A 21,718-nucleotide genomic window follows, 5' to 3' on the forward strand; every position below is an offset into this window, starting at 1 on the left:
TTCCCCCTCAGATCCATCATGTTCCCCCTCAGATACAGGTCAGTCCATCATGTTCCCCCTCAGATACAGGTCAGTCCATCATGTTCCCCCTCAGATACAGGTCAGTCCATCATGTTCCCCCTCAGATACAGGTCAGTCCATCATGTTCCCCCTCAGATCCATCATGTTCCCCCTCAGATACAGGTCAGTCCATCATGTTCCCCCTCAGATACAGGTCAGCCCATCATGTTCCCCCTCAGATCCATCATGTTCCCCCTCAGATACAGGTCAGTCCATCATGTTCCCCCTCAGATACAGGTCAGTCCATCATGTTCCCCCTCAAATACAGGTAAGTCCATCATGTTCCCCCTCAGATACAGGTCAGTCCATCATGTTCCCCCTCAGATACAGGTCAGCCCATCATGTTCCCCCTCAGATACAGGTCATCCCATCATGTTCCCCCTCAAATACAGGTCAGTCCATCATGTTCCCCTCAGATACAGGTCATCCCATCATGTTCCCCCTCAGATACAGGTCAGTCCATCATGTTCCCCCTCAGACACAGGTCAGTCCATCATGTTCCCCTCAGATACAGGTCAGTCCATCATGTTCCCCCTCAGATACAGGTCAGTCCATCATGTTCCCCCTCAGATACAGGTCAGTCCATCATGTTCCCCCTCAGATACAGGTCAGTCCATCATGTTCCCCCTCAGATACAGGTCAGTCCATCATGTTCCCCCTCAGATACAGGTCAGTCCATCATGTTCCCCCTCAGATACAGGTCAGTCCATCATGTTCCCCTCAGATACAGGTCAGTCCATCATGTTCCCCCTCAGATACAGGTCAGTCCATCATGTTCCCCCTCAGATACAGGTCAGTCCATCATGTTCCCCCTCAGATACAGGTCAGTCCATCATGTTCCCCCTCAGATACAGGTCAGTCCATCATGTTCCCCTCAGATACAGGTCAGTCCATCATGTTCCCCCTCAGATACAGGTCAGTCCATCATGTTCCCCTCAGATACAGGTCAGTCCATCATGTTCCCCCTCAGATACAGTCCATCCCATCATGTTCCCCCTCAGATACAGGTCAGTCCATCATGTTCCCCCTCAGATACAGGTCAGTCCATCATGTTCCCCCTCAGATACAGGTCAGTCCATCATGTTCCCCCTCAGATACAGGTCAGTCCATCATGTTCCCCCTCAGATCCATCATGTTCCCCCTCAGACACAGGTCAGCTCACCCCCGCGGGTCCTTAAACGTGCGTGTCGTTTCAGCTTCACGTACGTGCCCATCCTGCCCGGGAAGCTGCTGGAGGTCCTGAGCACGCCCACCCCCTTCATCATCGGAGTCAACTCGTTCTTCAAGTCAGAGACACAGGAGCTGGTGGGTCCCAGTCCATCAGAGCTTTATGGACGAGTCAGACCATTGTTTTTCTCACAAAATGTTCCATATTTTTTTTTTTTCTCTAAATTTCTTCAATTTTTCCCCTTTTTTCAGATTTTTTTTACATGTTTTCCCCATTTTTTTCCTGCCATTTTTTCATCACATTTTTCAGAAAAAAAACTTATTCAGTTATTTTTCCCAATTTCCCCCCCAATTTTCCACTATTTTCACATTTGGTGACCAACAGCATCAAAACTTAAATATAAAACATTTCTATATATATTCCAGCTTTCGATACTTTTATTTTTCGACACCAGACCGGTACAGTGTAATGGTGCCCAGCCCTAATTATAAAATGAAAAATATCAATGTTCTGGCACAACAGAGCTCAAAAATTCCACAGAAATGTGACAAAAATTCAACAATAATGTGACAAAAATTCAACAATAATGTGACAAAAATTCAACAAAAATTCAACAAAAATGTGAAAAAAATTCAACAAAAATGTGACAAAAATATGACCAAAATTTTAAAAAAATGTGACAAAAATTCAACAAAGATTTGACAAAAACTCAACAGAAATGTGACAAAAATTCACCAAAAATGTGACAAAAATTCAACAAAAATTCAACAAAAATTCAACAAAAATGTGACCATAATAAAAAAAAAGATAAAAAATGTCTCACAACGCAAGGATAAAGATCAGTTTTGTGGGTCTTAGCTTTCAAATGAGGTGTTGCACAGGCCTATATAATAGCCAAAGAGGACAGAAGGCATTTGGTTCAGGCGGGTGGTAACAGGGTCATGCTACATAAAGCTTATAACTCCCTTATTCCCTCGATCAAAGAGTGTTTTATTAAAGCTTGATGGAGGTCTGACGGGGCCATCTTGATATGTTCTGAAGTATTTGTGGGTCAGAGGTGAAGGTCCTGACGCCTGGTCTCGTAATGAGAAGCTGTGGAGAGGTCTGACTCTTCTGTTTTCCCCTCAGTTGGACGTGATCATCGCGGACCTGGACGGCGGCACGGTCACGATTCCCGAGTGCGTCCACATCTCGCTGCTGCCGGAGCCTCTGCTGCAGCAGACGCAGACGCTGCTCTCCATGGTGAGGCGCGAGCCACGAAGAACGAGGAGCTGCAGGCGCTCACTCTGAACTACTTAACTGTTTCATTTTCATCCAGGTTTTGGATCCGGAGCTGGAGGTAGCTGACCACGCCTTCCCCCCAGTCTCCAATCAACCGTCTTCTCTCAAAATACAAGTGAGACGATTATTTTAGCTTCATCTGTGTCGGGACTCTCCGCTGACCTTCCCCTGTGCTTCCACCTCTCAGGACAAAGAGATCCGCGCCATCTTCCTGTGGCTGTTCGCTCAGCTGTTCCAGGGCTATCGCTGGTGTTTACACATAATCCGGATCCACCCCGAGCCCGTCATCCGCTTCCACAAGGTACAGGCCGAACCCCCCAGGAGAGACGTCTGCAGAGGCGGCTTTATCACCGTCCTCCTGTCGTAACCCTTCTCCTGTTCAAACCCTTCTCCTGTCCTAACCCTTCTCCTGTTCAAACCCTTCTCCTGTTTAAACCCTTCTCCTGTTTAAACCCTTCTCCTGTCCAAACCCTTCTCCTGTTTAAACCCTTCTCCTGTTCAAACCCTTCTCCTGTTCAAACCCTTCTCCTGTTTAAACCCTTCTCCTGTTTAAACCCTTCTCCTGTCCAAACCCTTCTCCTGTTTAAACCCTTCTCCTGTCCTAACCCTTCTCCTGTTTAAACCCTTCTCCTGTTTAAAACCTTCTCCTGTTTAAACCCTTCTCCTGTCCTAACCCTTCTCCTGTTTAAACCCTTCTCCTGTTTAAAACCTTCTCCTGTTTAAACCCTTCTCCTGTCCTAACCCTTCTCCTGTTTAAACCCTTCTCCTGTTTAAAACCTTCTCCTGTTTAAACCCTTCTCCTGTCCTAACCCTTCTCCTGTTCAAACCCTTCTCCTGTTTAAACCCTTCTCCTGTTTAAACCCTTCTCCTGTTTAAACCCTTCTCCTGTTTAAACCCTTCTCCTGTTTAAACCCTTCTCCTGTTTAAACCCTTCTCCTGTTTAAAACCTTCTCCTGTCCTAACCCTTCTCCTGTTCAAACCCTTCTCCTGTTCAAACCCTTCTCCTGTCCAAACCCTTCTCCAGTTTAAACCCTTCTCCAGTTTAAACCCTTCTCCTGTTTAAACCCTTCTCCTGTTTAAACCCTTCTCCTGTTTAAACCCTTCTCCTGTTTAAACCCTTCTCCAGTTTAAACCCTTCTCCTGTTTAAACCCTTCTCCTGTTTAAACCCTTCTCCTGTCCAAACCCTTCTCCTGTCCAAACCCTTCTCCAGTTTAAACCCTTCTCCTGTTTAAACCCTTCTCCTGTTTAAACCCTTCTCCTGTCCTAACCCTTCTCCTGTCCAAACCCTTCTCCTGTCCTAACCCTTCTCCTGTTTAAACCCTTCTCCTGTCCTAACCCTTCTCCTGTCCTAACCCTTCTCCTGTTTAAACCCTTCTCCTGTCCTAACCCTTCTCCTGTCCTAACCCTTCTCCTGTTTAAACCCTTCTCCTGTCCAAACCCTTCTCCTGTTTAAACCCTTCTCCTGTTCAAACCCTTCTCCTGTTTAAACCCTTCTCCTGTCCTAACCCTTCTCCTGTTTAAACCCTTCTCCTGTTTAAACCCTTCTCCTGTCCTAACCCTTCTCCTGTCCTAACCCTTCTCCTGTTTAAACCCTTCTCCTGTCCTAACCCTTCTCCTGTCCTAACCCTTCTCCTGTTTAAACCCTTCTCCTGTCCAAACCCTTCTCCTGTTTAAACCCTTCTCCTGTCCAAACCCTTCTCCTGTCCTAACCCTTCTCCTGTTTAAACCCTTCTCCTGTCCAAACCCTTCTCCTGTTTAAACCCTTCTCCTGTCCAAACCCTTCTCCTGTCCAAACCCTTCTCCTGTCCAAACCCTTCTCCTGTTTAAACCCTTCTCCTGTTTAAACCCTTCTCCTGTCCTAACCCTTCTCCTGTCCTAACCCTTCTCCTGTCCAAACCCTTCTCCTGTTTAAACCCTTCTCCTGTCCTAACCCTTCTCCTGTTTAAACCCTTCTCCTGTCCTAACCCTACAGCTCCTTAGTTTGTTCTTCTCTGGCTCCAGGCGGCGTTCCTGGGGAAGCGAGCCCTGGCGGAGGACGACTTCCTGATGAAGGTGCTGGATGGAATGGCCTTTGCCGGGTTCGTGTCGGAGAGAGGCGCCCCCTACAGGACCACCGACCTCTTCGACGACGTAAGGCTCCACTTGTATGATCACTCACACCGGCAGCAGGCTGGAAGAAGGGCTCCCTCACTCACCCTTGAGCTGCTCTCGTTAGCTTTATTGGGCGGTCGTTTGAGACGGATGATGCCGCTTCACTTCTCGTTTGCGCTGCAGTGTTTTCTCAGACTTCTCTGTTTGTGCCTCTGTCCTCAGCTCGTGGCCCATCAGGTGCAGAGGATCCGGCAGGAGGAGGGCGAGCCCCACCGGACCATGAGCCACGTCAAGGAAGTGGCTGAGCAGCTCTTCAAAAACGTACGTTCTAAATCCCAAAAGACTTTCTGCTGTTATTGCAGTAAAAGGGGGTTCACAAAGTATTCATTCATGCTGTATGAATACTTACGCACGCCCCACTTTTCACTTTTCTATTTTTTGAAAAATAACAGAATCATGTATCATTTTGCTTTCACTTCACAGTTGTCTGTTACTTGTGTGTGAACGTTCAGTAAAAAAATAAAAAATAAAATCTTTATGTTTAGGGCTGTAAACATGACAAAATGTGCAAAAGTTCAAGGTGTACGAATACTTTCGAGAGGCACTGTATATCAGTATATTAAAACACTCTTCCCTCATCAGGAGAACCCGTACCCCGCTGTGGCGATGCACAAACTCCAGCGTCCGTCGGAAAAGGCGCAGACGTCGGCCCAGGCCTCGCCGTTCCCGCCTCTGGACGACGTGGCTGTTCAGCTGTTCGTCGATCACGCCAACGCCAAGCTCAAGACGGCGCCCCCGGTGGTGAAGGCGGAGGTCAAAGCCATGGTGCCGTCCGGACCCGCTCTGGGTGAGAAACACTTCGGCCAAATCTAAAGTTTCTCCATGCCTACAGGCCAGGGTAACGCCCCATTTGAAAGCTCAGGCCTACAAACTGATCTAAGATTTTCTGTTGCTTTTTTGTGAAAAAAGAAGTGAATTTTTTCCCTTTTTCTATTTTTTTCCCTTATTTTTCTCTCAGACTTTTTTCCTAATTTTTCCAAATTGTAATACTATTTTTTTTCACATTTTTTTCCCTGAAAGTTTGCCAGATTTTTTCAATTTTTTGCACGTTTTAATTATTTTTCCTCCAATTTCTTTCTCTTTTTGCCAATTTTTTATTACCAATATTTGCCCTATTTTCTCAGCATTGTTTTTTGTGTCTTTGTCGGCTCTCTGCAGTCACTGAGTGTTTTATTGTTGTGTGTTTGTTTTTTGTGTGTTTGTCCTCTCTCTGCAGTCATTGAGTGTTCTGTTGTGTTGTTTATTGTTGTGTGTTTGTTTTTGTGTGTTTGTCCTCTCTCTGCAGTCACTGAGTGTTCTGTTGTGTTGTTTCCAGGCGTGACGGTGGACAGGAGCGCTCACGTGATGGCCAACAGCGCGCGGCGCCTGGAGGTGGTCAGGAACTGCATCACCTACATCTTCGAGAACAAGATGCTGGAGGCCAAGAAGGTGAGACCAGAGTCGGTGTTTGCAGAGACGCAGAGTCGGTGTTTGCAGAGATGCAGAGTCGGTGTTTGCAGAGACGGAGATGAGAGCGTGTTCCTTGTGCTTTCAGCTGATGCCCGCCGTGCTGCGGGCGCTGAAAGGCCGCGCCGCCCGACTCTGCCTGACCCAGGAGCTCAACCAACACGTGCTGCAGAACAGGGCGGTTCTAAACGACCAGCAGTTCGACTACATCGTCCGCATGATGAACTGCACGCTCCAGGTGAGGGCGGGGCACCTTTACCTGGACCTCTGTCAGCTGTACAGGGCGGGGCACCTTTACCTGGACCACTGTCAGCTGTACAGGGCGGGGCACGTTTACCTGGACCACTGTCAGCTGTACAGGGCGGGGCACGTTTACCTGGACCTCTGTCAGCTGTACAGGGCGGGGCACCTTTACCTGGACCACTGTCAGCTGTACAGGGCGGGCACGTTTACCTGGACCTCTGTCAGCTGTACAGGGCGGGGCACCTTTACCTGGACCTCTGTCAGCTGTACAGGGCGGGGCACGTTTACCTGGACCTCTGTCAGCTGTACGGGGCGGGGCACGTTTACCTGGACCACTGTCAGCTGTACAGGGCGGGGCAGCTTTACCTGGACCTCTGTCAGCTGTACAGGGCGGGGCACCTTTACCTGGACCTCTGTCAGCTGTACAGGGCGGGGCACCTTTACCTGGACCTCTGTCAGCTGTACAGGGCGGGGCAGCTTTACCTGGACCTCTGTCAGCTGTTCAGGGCGGGGCACCTTTACCTGGACCTCTGTCAGCTGTACAGGGCGGGGCAGCTTTACCTGGACCTCTGTCAGCTGTACAGGGCGGGGCAGCTTTACCTGGACCTCTGTCAGCTGTACAGGGCGGGGCACGTTTACCTGGACCTCTGTCAGCTGTACAGGGCGGGGCACCTTTACCTGGACCTCTGTCAGCTGTACAGGGTGGGGCAGCTTTACCTGGACCTCTGTCAGCTGTTCAGGGCGGGGCAGCTTTACCTGGACCTCTGTCAGCTGTACAGGGCGGGGCACGTTTACCTGGACCACTGTCAGCTGTACAGGGCGGGGCAGCTTTACCTGGACCTCTGTCAGCTGTACAGGGCGGGGCATCTTTACCTGGACCTCTGTCAGCTGTACAGGGCGGGGCAGCTTTACCTGGACCACTGTCAGGGGACAAAATAGGGAAAAATGTGGAAATAGAAACTAAAAAAAGGGAAAAATTTGGGAAAATATTTTGAAAAGAGTTGGGGAAAATTTTGGGGGGAAAAATATGGTAAATAATGGGCGAAGAATTTAGGAAAATGGTGAAATATAGAGAAAAAAGTGGGAGACAGATTGGGATAAATTTGGGGGAAAATATTGGACAAAATGAGGAAAAATGTTGATTTCAAAAAAAAAAAAAGGGAAAATATTGGGGTAAAATTTGGAAAAAAAATGGGAAAATGTTTGAAAAAAGAAGTAAAATGGGAAAAATTGGGAGAAAAAAGTGGGATCAATTTAGGGAAAAGTGGAAAAATTAGGAAAGAAATTGGAAAGATTAGGGGGAAAAAGCGACAATAAGAAATAGGGAAATGCTGATTTTTTGGGGAGGAAAATAGTGGAAAAAATAGGGTAAAATTAGGAACAATATTGGGGAATGAACTTTGAAAGTGTTTTTTCTGCCCTTTTGTCGTTCAAGGAAGTTTCTTGGTTGTTTCACCTGAAACAAATGATACAAATGTAAAAGAAATAAAATGGAAGGAAAAGCAATAAATGAACATTTAAGTGTAAATCTTTGTATCTAAAACAGCTCCCGTAGTTTCACTTTTCAGTCATGGATTTAGAGATTAGGGGTCTTAATAAGTGCCTACATTAGAGGATCCCTACCTTTCCCCCACTAAAAGACGACAGTACCCCTGCACCCCTTTGCTGCGCAGCTGTTTCAAAGAGAATGATGAAGCTCAGCAGGAGATGAGAGCATGTAGGAGTGAAGAGCTCTGAGCTGTGGTTGTTTGTTTCCAGGACTGCTCCCACATGGACGAGCACGGCATCGCGGCAGCTCTGCTCCCACTGGTCACAGCCTTCTGCAGGGTGAGTCCCGCCCGTCACGGAGTCACGCCGCTGTGGGCGGAGCCACCTCTAACCCTTTGACTTCTCTGGCAGAAACTGGGCGCCGGGATCACGCAGTTCGCCTACAGCTGCGTCCAGGAGCACACGGTGTGGACCAACATGCAGTTCTGGGAGGCCATGTTCTACAGCGACGTGCAGAACCACATCCGAGCGCTGTACCTGGAGAGCGAGGAGGAGCCGGGCACTCAGGTGAGTCTGTACACTCAGTTATTAAAGTAACTGTACCTGGAGGAGGAGCCGGGCACTCAGGTGAGTCTGTACACTCAGTTATTAAAGTAACTGTACCTGGAGAGCGAGGAGGAGCCGGGCACTCAGGTGAGTCTGTACTCTCAGTTATTAAAGTAACTGTACCTGGAGAGCGAGGAGGAGCCGGGCACTCAGGTGAGTCTGTACGCTCAGTTATTAAAGTAACTGTACCTGGAGGAGGAGCCGGGCACTCAGGTGAGTCTGTACACTCAGTTATTAAAGTAACTGTACCTGGAGAGCGAGGAGGAGCCGGGCACTCAGGTGAGTCTGTACGCTCAGTTATTAAAGTAACTGTACCTGGAGAGCGAGGAGGAGCCGGGCACTCAGGTGAGTCTGTACACTCAGTTATTAAAGTAACTGTACCTGGAGAGCGAGGAGGAGCCGGGCACTCAGGTGAGTCTGTACGCTCAGTTATTAAAGTAACTGTACCTGGAGAGCGAGGAGGAGCCGGGCACTCAGGTGAGTCTGTACACTCAGTTATTAAAGTAACTTTACCTGGAGAGCGAGGAGGAGCCGGGCACTCAGGTGAGTCTGTACGCTCAGTTATTAAAGTAACTGTACCTGGAGAGCGAGGAGGAGCCGGGCACTCAGGTGAGTCTGTACGCTCAGTTATTAAAGTAACTGTACCTGGAGAGCGAGGAGGAGCCGGGCACTCAGGTGAGTCTGTACGCTCAGTTATTAAAGTAACTGTACCTGGAGAGCGAGGAGGAGCCGGGCACTCAGGTGAGTCTGTACACTCAGTTATTAAAGTAACTGTACCTGGAGAGCGAGGAGGAGCCGGGCACTCAGGTGAGTCTGTACACTCAGTTATTAAAGTAACTGTACCTGGAGAGCGAGGAGGAGCCGGGCACTCAGGTGAGTCTGTACACTCAGTTATTAAAGTAACTGTACCTGGAGAGCGAGGAGGAGCCGGGCACTCAGGTGAGTCTGTACACTCAGTTATTAAAGTAACTGTACCTGGAGAGCGAGGAGGAGCCGGGCACTCAGGTGAGTCTGTACACTCAGTTATTAAAGTAACTGTACCTGGAGAGCGAGGAGGAGCCGGGCACTCAGGTGAGTCTGTACACTCAGTTATTAAAGTAACTGTACCTGGAGAGCGAGGAGGAGCCGGGCACTCAGGTGAGTCTGTACACTCAGTTATTAAAGTAACTGTACCTGGAGAGCGAGGAGGAGCCGGGCACTCAGGTGAGTCTGTACACTCAGTTATTAAAGTAACTGTACCTGGAGAGCGAGGAGGAGCCGGGCACTCAGGTGAGTCTGTACGCTCAGTTATTAAAGTAACTGTACCTGGAGAGCGAGGAGGAGCCGGGCGCTCAGGTGAGTCTGTACACTCAGTTATTAAAGTAACTGTACCTGGAGGAGGAGCCGGGCCCTCAGGTGAGTCTGTACACTCAGTTATTAAAGTAACTGTACCTGGAGAGCGAGGAGGAGCCGGGCACTCAGGTGAGTCTGTACACTCAGTTATTAAAGTAACTGTACCTGGAGAGCGAGGAGGAGCCGGGCACTCAGGTGAGTCTGTACACTCAGTTATTAAAGTAACTGTACCTGGAGAGCGAGGAGGAGCCGGGCACTCAGGTGAGTCTGTACACTCAGTTATTAAAGTAACTGTACCTGGAGAGCGAGGAGGAGCCGGGCACTCAGGTGAGTCTGTACACTCAGTTATTAAAGTAACTGTACCTGGAGAGCGAGGAGGAGCCGGGCACTCAGGTGAGTCTGTACGCTCAGTTATTAAAGTAACTGTACCTGGAGAGCGAGGAGGAGCCGGGCACTCAGGTGAGTCTGTACGCTCAGTTATTAAAGTAACTGTACCTGGAGAGCGAGGAGGAGCCGGGCGCTCAGGTGAGTCTGTACACTCAGTTATTAAAGTAACTGTACCTGGAGGAGGAGCCGGGCCCTCAGGTGAGTCTGTACGCTCAGTTATTAAAGTAACTGTACCTGGAGAGCGAGGAGGAGCCGGGCACTCAGGTGAGTCTGTACGCTCAGTTATTAAAGTAACTGTACCTGGAGAGCGAGGAGGAGCCGGGCACTCAGGTGAGTCTGTACGCTCAGTTATTAAAGTAACTGTACCTGGAGAGCGAGGAGGAGCCGGGCACTCAGGTGAGTCTGTACGCTCAGTTATTAAAGTAACTGTACCTGGAGAGCGAGGAGGAGCCGGGCACTCAGGTGAGTCTGTACACTCAGTTATTAAAGTAACTGTACCTGGAGAGCGAGGAGGAGCCGGGCACTCAGGTGGTCAGTGGTCTCAGCCTGACAGTGTGTATCTTGTGTGGTCAGGAGCAGGAGGGCGGGGACGGCCGGCGGGACCAGCAGGGGGCGCTGGAGCTGGCCTCGGAGCAGAGCCGTCTGTGGCCCACGCTGAGCAAAGAGCTGCAGACGGAGCGTGTGCAGAAGGAGGAGAGCACCGTGTTCAGCCAGGCCATCCACTACGCCAACCGCATGAGCTACCTCCTCCTGCCCCTGGACACCAGCAAGAACCGGCTGCTGCGGAGCGGAGGCCTGGGCGACCAGGAGAGCGTCAGCAACAGCTACGTCACCAACAGGTACGTCAGCAACAGCTACGTCAGCAACAGCTATGTGTGCTGTTGTTTACAGTCCTGAGAGAATATGAGAGCTCAGTCCATGGCTGTGTCCGAATGTCCACACTAGGCCCTAACCCCTCATTCACTACATACTATTTTTTTCATTTTTTAATCCGAATTTATTTATTGTTACAAATGTTATTTTATGAAATAGAACGACTGTTTTGGCACTTTTACAGGGGTTACTATCATCATAAAAAAAGGAAAGAAAAAGTCACCCCAGCGTGAGCTCAGAGACGCCGAGAGTCGGTCAGAGCCCGGTGTCCGAACACCAGCAGATTGAGTGACGACATCTGCTAAAAGTTCAATAAACTCCGGGAATAAAGTATTTCTGTGATAAAAAACAAACTCAGAGACAGTGGAATATTTATGGATTAATACGAGTCGGATACGCTTTTACTTCACATGGATTTTACATGAATGACTTGGATTATTCGAGAGGAAGCTATCGGTCATTTAGCAGCTCAAGCTAATGGTTAGCAGCTAGCGTTAGCATCTTTTCACCGTAACCGGTTATATTTTGGTCGTTTATTCCTGAGAAACACAAACACACGACTGAAACAGCTGATTTACTTCAGTCGTGTTTAGTTCACAGACCTGTCTCTGTCAGGCTCTTCTCCCACTCTCCCAATGCATTGTGGTCTATATTGACCCGTTTAGTGACCATCGATGCTAACTACTTTTCCAGATGCATTGTGGGAAATTTCGAGTGCACAACTCGAAAAGGAATAAATTAGTATACATGCGTTTCCAATGACATCACACGTAGTTCCGGCGGCCATTTTGAATACCGAAGTAGAATTATGCAGTACTACAACATGTAACGATATCTCTACTCAGGATGGAAATCAAAGACGACTGAGTGACTGGCATTTTTATGAACTCGTAAAAACACGACCCCAGAGACGTTTGTGTGAAGAAACAAATGTGGCTCAGACGCAGCAGCTCCGTCTGTGGAGCTACAGCAGGATTTACTAAAGATCTGCTCCACTCTGAAGACTAAATTAACACATCAAAGAGGAACAGAAAACCTTTCTCTGTGATTTTTACAGTTTGTCACGTCGACAGAGTCTCAGTCTGAGTCAGTGTTTAACCCCTTAACTCCCACCTGAACCGAGCACATTTTCTCCAGTTTGGCTTTACCCCAATCCAAAAACCTCTGGAAAAAAGCTGTGAAAATAGCAACAAAACTGAGACGAAAACAATGATGGAAATGTGACAAAAAAGTGACGAAAAATTTATGATAAAGTGGCAAAAATGTCAAAAGAAATTGACAAAAAATTGACGAAGAAATGACAAAAATGTGACAAAAAATTACAAAAATATGACAAAAATTCAATGAAATTTGACAAAAAAATTACAAAAAATGTAACAAAAAAGGGACAAAAAATTGATAAAAAATTGACGGAAAAATTGACGGAAAAATGACAAAAATGTGACAAAAAAGTTACAAAAATGAGTTGAATACCCAACAAAAAAATGATGGAAAAAAAATCTGATGACGTGAGGAAAAAGATCCTCTCGGTTCAGGCGGGAGTCAAGAGGTTAAGCTGCTCAAGATGTTAGCATGCTACCAGTTAGCATTTAGCTTCAACACGATAAACACATGTGTGTCTCACATTTATGAACCCTGAGGAAATACTACAGTAACAGCTCTGACCTCTGGCACGGGTTGCATCCTGTGGTTCAGGGCTTTCTCTTGGAGAGGTCGGAGCTGAGCTGTTGAAGCTAAATGCTAACTGGTAGCATGCTAACAGCTTAAACACTGACTCACTGGTTTCGAGTTTTTACTGTTTTCTTCATGTTTCTGACCCAGCATTGATTATAAAGGAGAAGCAGGCTGTACAGCTGTTGGATTGTGGTTATTGTAGTCGATGTGTTCCTCTGGTGTTAGCTTACCCAGACCCTTGTGCGTAGCATGACCTGTCGCTGCTGTTCCCTGTGCCCAGCATTGCCGGCAGCATGGCGGAGAGCTACGACACGGAGAGCGGCTTCGAGGACGCCGAGAGCTCGGACGTGGCCAACTCCGTGGTGCGATTCATCAACCGCTTCGTGGATAAAGTCTGTAACGAGAGCGGAGTCACCAACGAGCACCTGAAGGCCCTGCACATCATGATCCCAGGTGGGGTTTCCAGAACCTATGCAGACGTGCACTGTGAGAGAATGTAAACGCTGACCCCGCCCCTTCCTCCTGCAGACATTGTCCAAATGCACATCGAGACCCTGGATGCGGTTCACAGGGAGAGCAAGCGGCTGCCTCCGATCCAAAAGGTAAACAACTCCTCCTTCTACATCCCCCTGGACACAAGGCCGCCCCCCAGCCCCAGAGCCCCCCCTGGAGGTACGTGGGTCCACAGTGTGAGCTGAGACTGCGGTGCCTTCAGGCTGAAGGGTGGAGTGAAGTCCTCAGGGCTGTGTGAGAGGCGTGTATGGGTTTAATGAGACTGGGAGGGGGTGGTTCCTGGACTCACATGCTCCGCCCCCTCTCCCCGTGCGTCCTCCATGGAGCGTCCGTGTCACGGGGACTTTATCTTTCCTCAGGACAGTTTTCATACTGTATGAACGCTGAGGACGAGGAGACAGGGCTGTGATCAAGCTATAAAGCCACATTATTGGAGTTTGGAAAATTCCACCATGGAGATCTAACATGAGCTAAAAACAGTATAAAAAGTGGAGAAAATGGCCGAGTTACTGCTGGTAAAAACATCTAACTCACTGTGGTGTCCAAATGTTTTAATGTGAACAATAACTTTTCAAATCCTCGTTACTTTACAATGCCTGCAAATCCCATAATGCGTCATAGAAGGGGGCGTGGCCTTGCCGAGTCTTTTGGGAAGAAAAAAAGAACATTTACGAATGACAAAAATGATCATTAATGTCAGTCACTGGGTCCATGATCTCTCTGTACCAGACCAAACATTTCCTCAAAAACTAAACATTATTTCCTGTATATAATATCAACGGCCTTTGGAACCTGCAACCCAGCTATACAACTCTGGGAGAGAAGAGTTTTGGAAGAAATTTCTAAAAAAGAAGATGTTCAGATGTTTTGACACTGCAGTTAACAGCTCTGACCTCTGACCTCTGTGTTATGAGAACAGTGTGGAGAACACTGGCCTGTCCCTTTAAACTGTTTCAGAAACAAAGTCAAACAACAATAACTTAGTAAATAAAACCATTACCAATATCACAATCAGTTATTACTTTTCATACTGGAACTAAAGACTAAACCCTGTCCCCCCTCCCTCGGTGAAAGCTTCCACAGCCTGGATTTGAGCTTCTGTCGTCCAGAATAGTGATTTTTTTTCCAAGACTCTAACGCGGGTCAGGTTTAAGGTTTAAGGTTTATTTCTCACACAGTCCTGCCGTGTGTTTGAGCTGTTCCTTCAGCTGCTCTTCCTGTCCTCGTGTCCTCGTGTTCCGTGTCCTCGTGTTCCGTGTTCCGTGTCCTCGTGTTCCGTGTGCAGTGCCATGCTCGTCTTGCATGTGTGACTTCAGTGTGTGTAAATAGAACCACAGTGAGGCGCCGCTCCCTGTGCTCCAAGTCCATCCTTTTCAGAGACTCACAGGGGAGTATGAGGGGGGTGTGGCCTCACAGGGCAGTATGAAGGGGGCGTGGCCTCACAGGGCAGTATGAAGGGGGTGTGGCCTCACAGGGCAGTATGAAGGGGGCGTGGCCTCACAGGGCAGTATGAAGGGGGTGTGGCCTCACAGGGGAGTATGAAGAGGGTGTGGCCTCACAGGGCAGTATGAAGGGGGCGTGGCCTCACAGGGCAGTATGAAGGGGGTGTGGCCTCACAGGGCAGTATGAAGGGGGCGTGGCCTCACAGGGCAGTATGAAGGGGGCGTGGCCTCACAGGGCAGTATGAAGGGGGCGTGGCCTCACAGGGCAGTATGAAGGGGGCGTGGCCTCACAGGGCAGTATGAAGGGGGCGTGGCCTCACAGGGCAGTATGAAGGAGGCGTGGCCTCACAGGGGAGTATGAGGGGGGTGTGGCCTCACAGGGCAGTATGAAGGGGGTGTGGCCTCACAGGGCAGTATGAAGGGGGCGTGGCCTCACAGGGCAGTATGAAGGGGGCGTGGCCTCACAGGGCAGTATGAAGGGGGTGTGGCCTCACAGGGCAGTATGAAGGGGGTGTGGCCTCACAGGGGAGTATGAAGGGGGCGTGGCCTCACAGGGCAGTATGAAGGGGGCGTGGCCTCACAGGGGAGTATGAAGAGGGTGTGGCCTCACAGGGGAGTATGAAGAGGGTGTGGCCTCACAGGGGAGTATGAAGGGGGCGTGGCCTCACAGGGCAGTATGAAGGGGGCGTGGCCTCACAGGGCAGTATGAAGGGGGTGTGGCCTCACAGGGCAGTATGAAGGGGGTGTGGCCTCACAGGGGAGTATGAAGGGGGTGTGGCCTCACAGGGCAGTATGAAGGGGGCGTGGCCTCACAGGGCAGTATGAAGGGGGCGTGGCCTCACAGGGCAGTATGAAGGGGGCGTGGCCTCACAGGGCAGTATGAAGGAGGCGTGGCCTCACAGGGGAGTATGAGGGGGGTGTGGCCTCACAGGGCAGTATGAAGGGGGCGTGGCCTCACAGGGCAGTATGAAGGGGGCGTGGCCTCACAGGGCAGTATGAAGGGGGCGTGGCCTCACAGGGCAGTATGAAGGGGGCGTGGCCTCACAGGGCAGTATGAAGGGGGCGTGGCCTCACAGGGCAGTATGAAGGGGGTGTGGCCTCACAGGGCAGTATGAAGGGGGTGTGGCCTCACAGGGGAGTATGAAGGGGGTGTGGCCTCACAGGGCAGTATGAAGGGGGCGTGGCCTCACAGGGCAGTATGAAGGGGGCGTGGCCTCACAGGGCAGTATGAAGGGGGCGTGGCCTCACAGGGCAGTATGAAGGAGGCGTGGCCTCACAGGGGAGTATGAGGGGGGTGTGGCCTCACAGGGCAGTATGAAGGGGGCGTGGCCTCACAGGGCAGTATGAAGGAGGCGTGGCCTCACAGGGGAGTATGAGGGGGGTGTGGCCTCACAGGGCAGTATGAAGGGGGCGTGGCCTCACAGGGCAGTATGAAGGGGGCGTGGCCTCACAGGGCAGTATGAAGGGGGTGTGGCCTCACAGGGCAGTATGAAGGGGGTGTGGCCTCACAGGGGAGTATGAAGGGGGCGTGGCCTCACAGGGGAGTATGAAGGGGGCGTGGCCTCACAGGGCAGTATGAAGGGGGCGTGGCCTCACAGGGCAGTATGAAGAGGGTGTGGCCTCACAGGGGAGTATGAAGAGGGTGTGGCCTCACAGGGGAGTATGAAGGGGGCGTGGCCTCACAGGGCAGTATGAAGGGGGCGTGGCCTCACAGGGCAGTATGAAGGGGGTGTGGCCTCACAGGGCAGTATGAAGGGGGCGTGGCCTCACAGGGCAGTATGAAGGGGGCGTGGCCTCACAGGGCAGTATGAAGGGGGCGTGGCCTCACAGGGCAGTATGAAGGAGGCGTGGCCTCACAGGGGAGTATGAAGGGGGCGTGGCCTCACAGGGCAGTATGAAGGAGGTGTGGCCTCACAGGGGAGTATGAAGAGGGCGTGGCCTCACAGGGGAGTATGAAGGGGGCGTGGCCTCACAGTCTGTGTTCCGGTGTGTTTAGCCGAAGCTGCTGCGGCCGCTGCTCCTGCCGGGGGAGGAGCTGGTGATGGACGGGATGCGGGTCCACCTGGTGCCCGACGGGCGCGACGAGGCCACGGGCCAGATGGGAGGACCGGCCCTGCTGCCCGCTGAGGGCGCCATCTTCCTCACCACCTACCGGCTCATCTTCAAGGGCACGCCCACCGACCCGCTGGGTAAGAGACACTGACCCAACGCCCACCGACCCAACGCCCACCGACCCGCTGGGTAAGACACTGACCCAACGCCCACCGACCCGCTGGGTAAGAGACACTGACCCAACGCCCACCGACCCAACGCCCACCGACCCGCTGGGTAAGACTCTGACCCAACGCCCACCGACCCGATGGATCTAAAGACAGATGGCTGCAGATGTTTCCAGATGTGTAACTGTGTGTCTCTGCTGCAGATGTTTCCAGATGTGTATCAGTGTGTCTCTGCTGCAGATGTTTCCAGATGTGTAACTGTGTATTCTCCTCCGCAGTGGGAGAGCAGGTGGTGACGCGCTCCTTCCCCATCGCGTCCCTCACTAAGGAGAAGAGGATCTCTGTGTCTCTGCCCATGGACCAGTTTGTCCAGGAGGGGCTCCAGCTGCGCTCCTGCACCTTCCAGGTGTGTGGCTGTGTGGATTGTGCCTGGACAGATGTGATTGATCTCATGTAAACAGCAGATGTGACTGACTCTCTCCTGCAGCTGCTGAAGATCGCCTTCGACGAGGAGGTGGCCTCGGACCTGGCTGAGGTGTTCAGGAAGCACATGCACAAGCTGCGCTACCCCCCGCACGTGGAGGACACCTTCGCCTTCACCGCGGGGCAGAGCGGGAAGCTGGCCGTGGAGCACAAGGCCAAGGACAAGAACCAGTCGCTCAAGTAAGACCATGAGCGTCAGTGGGATCTATTGACCCTTTAATTGTTTGTAAACATTCCGGACTTAGCTGGAGGCAGGAAGTTAGATTCCTATCCATTTTCATTGGAGCTGTGGTCATGGTGACGATAAACACATGTTTAACTGTTTTTGGAAATAGAGTTCGGGAAATTCCACAGTTACCATGGAGATCCGCCATCTTGTGGTGTCCAAGTGTTTAAAAGTGAACAATAACTCCAGTATTTTAACTTTTAAAATCTCCATTAGTTTATTATTGGTGCTAATCCCATGATGCTTAGCGATATGACATCACATTCCCGAACTTTATATCAAGTAAACCTTATTTTATCGTCTCAAATGTCGTTCCTCTTGGTCTGGCACCTTAAGCCACAACAGGACCACATTATTTAGCTGTAGTTTTACACTTATAATCACTAGTTTTAGTTTATTCTTATTTCTCTTGATCACTTCCTGCCTCCAGATGATGTCACTGATGATGTCACCAGTTAAAGGGTCTACAGTCATGATCATTTAGAGATCTGTCGCATCTCTGTTACAGCAGCACTAAGTAACGCTTTTACCTTCATCAATCCGTTTAGTCCCTCTGGGGGTAGTAAGTCTTGATGGGATGATTGGGGGGTCTTTCATCGCCCCCTGGTGTCTCTGGCCAGAAAAACACACTTGCAGCTTTCCCTGCACCTGGTCGGAGGCGCAACACACACTAATGGAATCATGAAGAAGAAGCTAACAGGCTAACGGGCAAAGCTAACTGTGGGCTAGCGCCGCTTAACCCTCGTGTGGCCCTTAATTTTTCACCCTTTCAGAAAAAAATGTACACTACATAAAGAGCCTTAAAATAACCATACATTCATCTTTCTTTTCTGCTTCTTTTTACAAAAACCTTTTAGGTCATTTTGATAGGAAAAAAAAAATCTCCATTGTGAAACTGGATGAACAATATCCCTCTCTCTCTTGCTACATGCTAAATGCTAAATGCTACATGCTACATGCTACGACACCTGCAATGGCGCTCATGGCCTCTAGGGGCACGAGTTACTTAGCACTGCTTTAAGCCTTTCTATAAACCAATAACATTTTAGAATGTGGCGTTAATATTTATGAAACATCGCAATATCGTTATCGATATCGGGACAGAGCGATTTCACAACCACCACCAGTTTCACAATGGAGATTTTTTTCACTCTATCTTGCTGTAAATACTGTTTAAGCGGCGCTGGCCCACAGTTAGCTTTGCCCGTTAGCCTGTTAGCTTCTTCTTCCTGATTCCATTAGTGTGTATTGCGCCTCAGCAGCAAAAGTTGCAGTTGTGGTTTTCCAGGGGGGGTAAGACATTAACACTTGTCTTACCCCCACAGGGACTAAAAGGGTTTATTATTAAGGCGGGTGTTGATCCACATAATGATTGGATGAAGAGCGTGGGTTCTGCAGCCCTGGCTCTGACTGCCCCAGTGTGTCAACAGTCTGATTCTTCCACTGTGTTTCCTGGTGTGAGAGTGGCCTGTCCTGACAGCGCTCCCTCCGCTCCCTCCGCAGATTAAACCAAAGAATGCGCCGAAGCCTTTGCGTTATTCATGAGTGGAAACAGTGACCCGGCTTCTGATGGCTTACGTGTTTAAAAGTTCATTTATTCTGACTCGGTCTCTCACGGCAACAGCAGCTCCACAATGCACTCAGTCTGCTGGGCTTTGGTCAGGGCGGGTAAGACCTGCACACGGGTTCTTACGTTCCTCTGGGGATGGTGGCTTTATCACAACGAGTTCTTACGCGGGATTTCGGAAGAAGGACAAATCCTAAGAGCAAGAAATCAGCAGCTGTTGAATTTTATCACGGTCAAAATCAACCCAGAAATTGAAACTCCCTCCTCATAGTTTCATTTTTTTCATTTCCAAATAAGATTGTTTTTGAGAATGACAGGGATCCGATGACTTAACTTCTTAACTCCCGCCTGAACGGATCCCATTTCCTTCAGTTTGGCTTTACCCTAATCAAAGCGCTTCTTGGGAAAAAACACCAAAACAGCCACAAAAATGAGAAGAAAACAAGGATGTAAACGCAACAAAAATGTGACAAAAACTCAACAAAAATGTGACAAAAATTCACTTTTTTGTTGAGTTTTTGTCACATTTTTGTTGAGTTTTTGTCACTTTTTGGTTGAGTTTTTGTCACATTTTTGTTGAGTTTTTGTCACTTTTTTGTTGAGTTTTTGTCACTTTTTTGTTGAGTTTTTGTCACATTTTTCAACCAAAAAGTGACAAAAACTCAACAAAAATGTGACCAAAATTTAAAAAAACAAACAAACATAAAAACGGTGACACAACACAGCAACAACGCGAGGAAAAAGATCAGATTTGTGGGTCTTAGCTTTCAAATGAAGTGCTACACAGGCCTATATAATGACCTAAGAGGACAGAGTGCTTTTGGTTTAGGCGGGTGGTAAGAGGTTAAATGAGCAGTGTGTGATTGTTTGGTGTGTTTCTGCAGGACTTTGTCTAAAAACCTGGTGAAAACTGCCAAGCGGACGATCGGGCGCCAGTACGTGACCAGGAAGAAGTACGTCCCGCCCACCTGGGAGAACAGGGGCAGCTTCCAGTCCGAGCTGGACGAAGACGAGATCTCAGGTACAGCACTGTCTTTTTATTCAGCCGTTTTCAGGCCGCACTGAGAAACGCTGCAGTGTCGACATGTCGGTGCGAATGAACATCGGACATTTTACACAAATCAATCTGTTAAACATCAGATTTGAGCGGAGAATATTTCCCCTCGTTCTCCGTTAAAATGAACGGGCTTCGCGCTCGACCGGAGGTGTCTGGAAAACGAGGCGCAGAGACAACGCAAAAAGTGGCAAAAGTGGGCGGGGCAGAATAAGAGTGGTGCCCAAAGTGTGGTCCGCGGTCCCGTAGGGGTCCTCTGAGGCGCCGCCTTTTAACACAGAGGTTAACCTCTTAACTCCCGCCTGAACCGAGAGGATCTTTTTCCTCACGTCATCAGATTTTTTTTCCATCATTTTTTTGTTGGTTATTCAACACATTTTTGTAAGTTTTTCGTAGTTTTTTGTCATTTTTTGTCAAATTTTTGTAATTTCTTTGTCAAATATTTATCACATTTTTTTTTTATTTTTTCTGCAATTTTTAATCAAATTTTTGTCCTTTTTTGTCACATTTTTGTAATTTTTTTTGTCCATTTTTTGTCAATTTCTTGTGACATTTTTGCCACATTTTCATCAATTGTTCTTCCCTTTTATCTCACATTTCCATCATTGTTTTCGTCTCAGTTTTGTTGCTTTTTTCCAGAAGCTTTTGGACTGGGTTACAGCCAAACTGGAGAAAATGTGCTCAGTTCAGGCGGGAGTTAAGGGGTTAAAAGGGAATTTATTTATTAAAATGTGAGATGGACTCTTTAGATCCGTGACTGACCCGCATGTGTCTCCGTCTGCAGTGTCCGAGGACCTGGAGCCCAGTTCTTCGCTGACCCTGTCCTCCACCATGCGCTCCTCGGACCGCCAGACCATGAGCAACGTGGTGGAGCGAGCCTGTTGCCGTGACTACCAGCGCATGGGCCTGGGCACGCTCAGCAACAGCCTGACCCGGTCCAAGAACGAACCCTTCCGGATCAGCACGCTCAACCGCATGTACGACACGTGTAAGAGGTGAGGTCACGCACACGTATGACATGTGGAAGAGGTGAGGTCACGCACACGTATGACACGTGTAAGAGGTGAGGTCATCACATGTAAGACATGTGTAAGGGTAATTTTTTTTCATTCTTTTGTAAATTTTTTATCATATTTTGGTCATTTTTTTGTCACATTTTTTTCATTTTTTTGTCAATTTTTGGTCTTTTTTTTTTCACATTTTTGTCAATTTTGTCCTTTTTTTGTAATTTTTTGTTAAATTTTTGTAATTTTTTTGTACATTTTTTATCAAATTTTTGTAAATTTTTTGTCACATTTTTTTCATTTTTTTTTGCAATTTTTTATCATATTTTTGTCAATTTTTAGTCACATTTTTGTCTTTTTTTTTTGTCATTTTTTTGTTATTTTTTGTTAAATTTGTCTAATTTTTTTGTCAAATTTTTATCAAATTTTTATAATTTTTTTGTCACATTTTGTCACATTTTTAAAAAAATTTCTGCAATTTTTTATCACATTTTGCTCAT

General features: G+C 48.7%; 1 protein-coding gene across 3 annotated transcripts in view; it reads left to right on the top strand.

The window, feature by feature from the left end:
• The window catches only part of sbf1 (SET binding factor 1), an 82,331-nt gene that overhangs the window by 37,068 nt on the left and 23,545 nt on the right, over positions 1 to 21,718 (top strand). For all 3 annotated transcript variants that reach the window (XM_079582864.1, XM_079582866.1, XM_079582865.1), the window contains 19 exons: positions 1,257 to 1,365; positions 2,357 to 2,470; positions 2,547 to 2,624; positions 2,697 to 2,810; positions 4,512 to 4,640; positions 4,824 to 4,922; positions 5,244 to 5,448; positions 5,977 to 6,089; positions 6,196 to 6,345; positions 8,109 to 8,177; positions 8,250 to 8,405; positions 10,737 to 11,002; positions 12,991 to 13,163; positions 13,239 to 13,312; positions 16,662 to 16,854; positions 17,163 to 17,290; positions 17,372 to 17,547; positions 20,045 to 20,181; positions 20,999 to 21,209. In XM_079582864.1, coding sequence (XP_079438990.1) covers positions 1,257 to 1,365; positions 2,357 to 2,470; positions 2,547 to 2,624; positions 2,697 to 2,810; positions 4,512 to 4,640; positions 4,824 to 4,922; positions 5,244 to 5,448; positions 5,977 to 6,089; positions 6,196 to 6,345; positions 8,109 to 8,177; positions 8,250 to 8,405; positions 10,737 to 11,002; positions 12,991 to 13,163; positions 13,239 to 13,312; positions 16,662 to 16,854; positions 17,163 to 17,290; positions 17,372 to 17,547; positions 20,045 to 20,181; positions 20,999 to 21,209 — 2,694 coding nt within the window. The remainder of the gene's footprint in view (positions 1 to 1,256; positions 1,366 to 2,356; positions 2,471 to 2,546; positions 2,625 to 2,696; positions 2,811 to 4,511; positions 4,641 to 4,823; positions 4,923 to 5,243; positions 5,449 to 5,976; positions 6,090 to 6,195; positions 6,346 to 8,108; positions 8,178 to 8,249; positions 8,406 to 10,736; positions 11,003 to 12,990; positions 13,164 to 13,238; positions 13,313 to 16,661; positions 16,855 to 17,162; positions 17,291 to 17,371; positions 17,548 to 20,044; positions 20,182 to 20,998; positions 21,210 to 21,718) is intronic.

This window comes from Gobius niger (assembly GCF_951799975.1).
Source record: "Gobius niger genome assembly, chromosome: 2".
NCBI classification, from domain to species: Eukaryota; Metazoa; Chordata; class Actinopteri; order Gobiiformes; family Gobiidae; genus Gobius; species Gobius niger.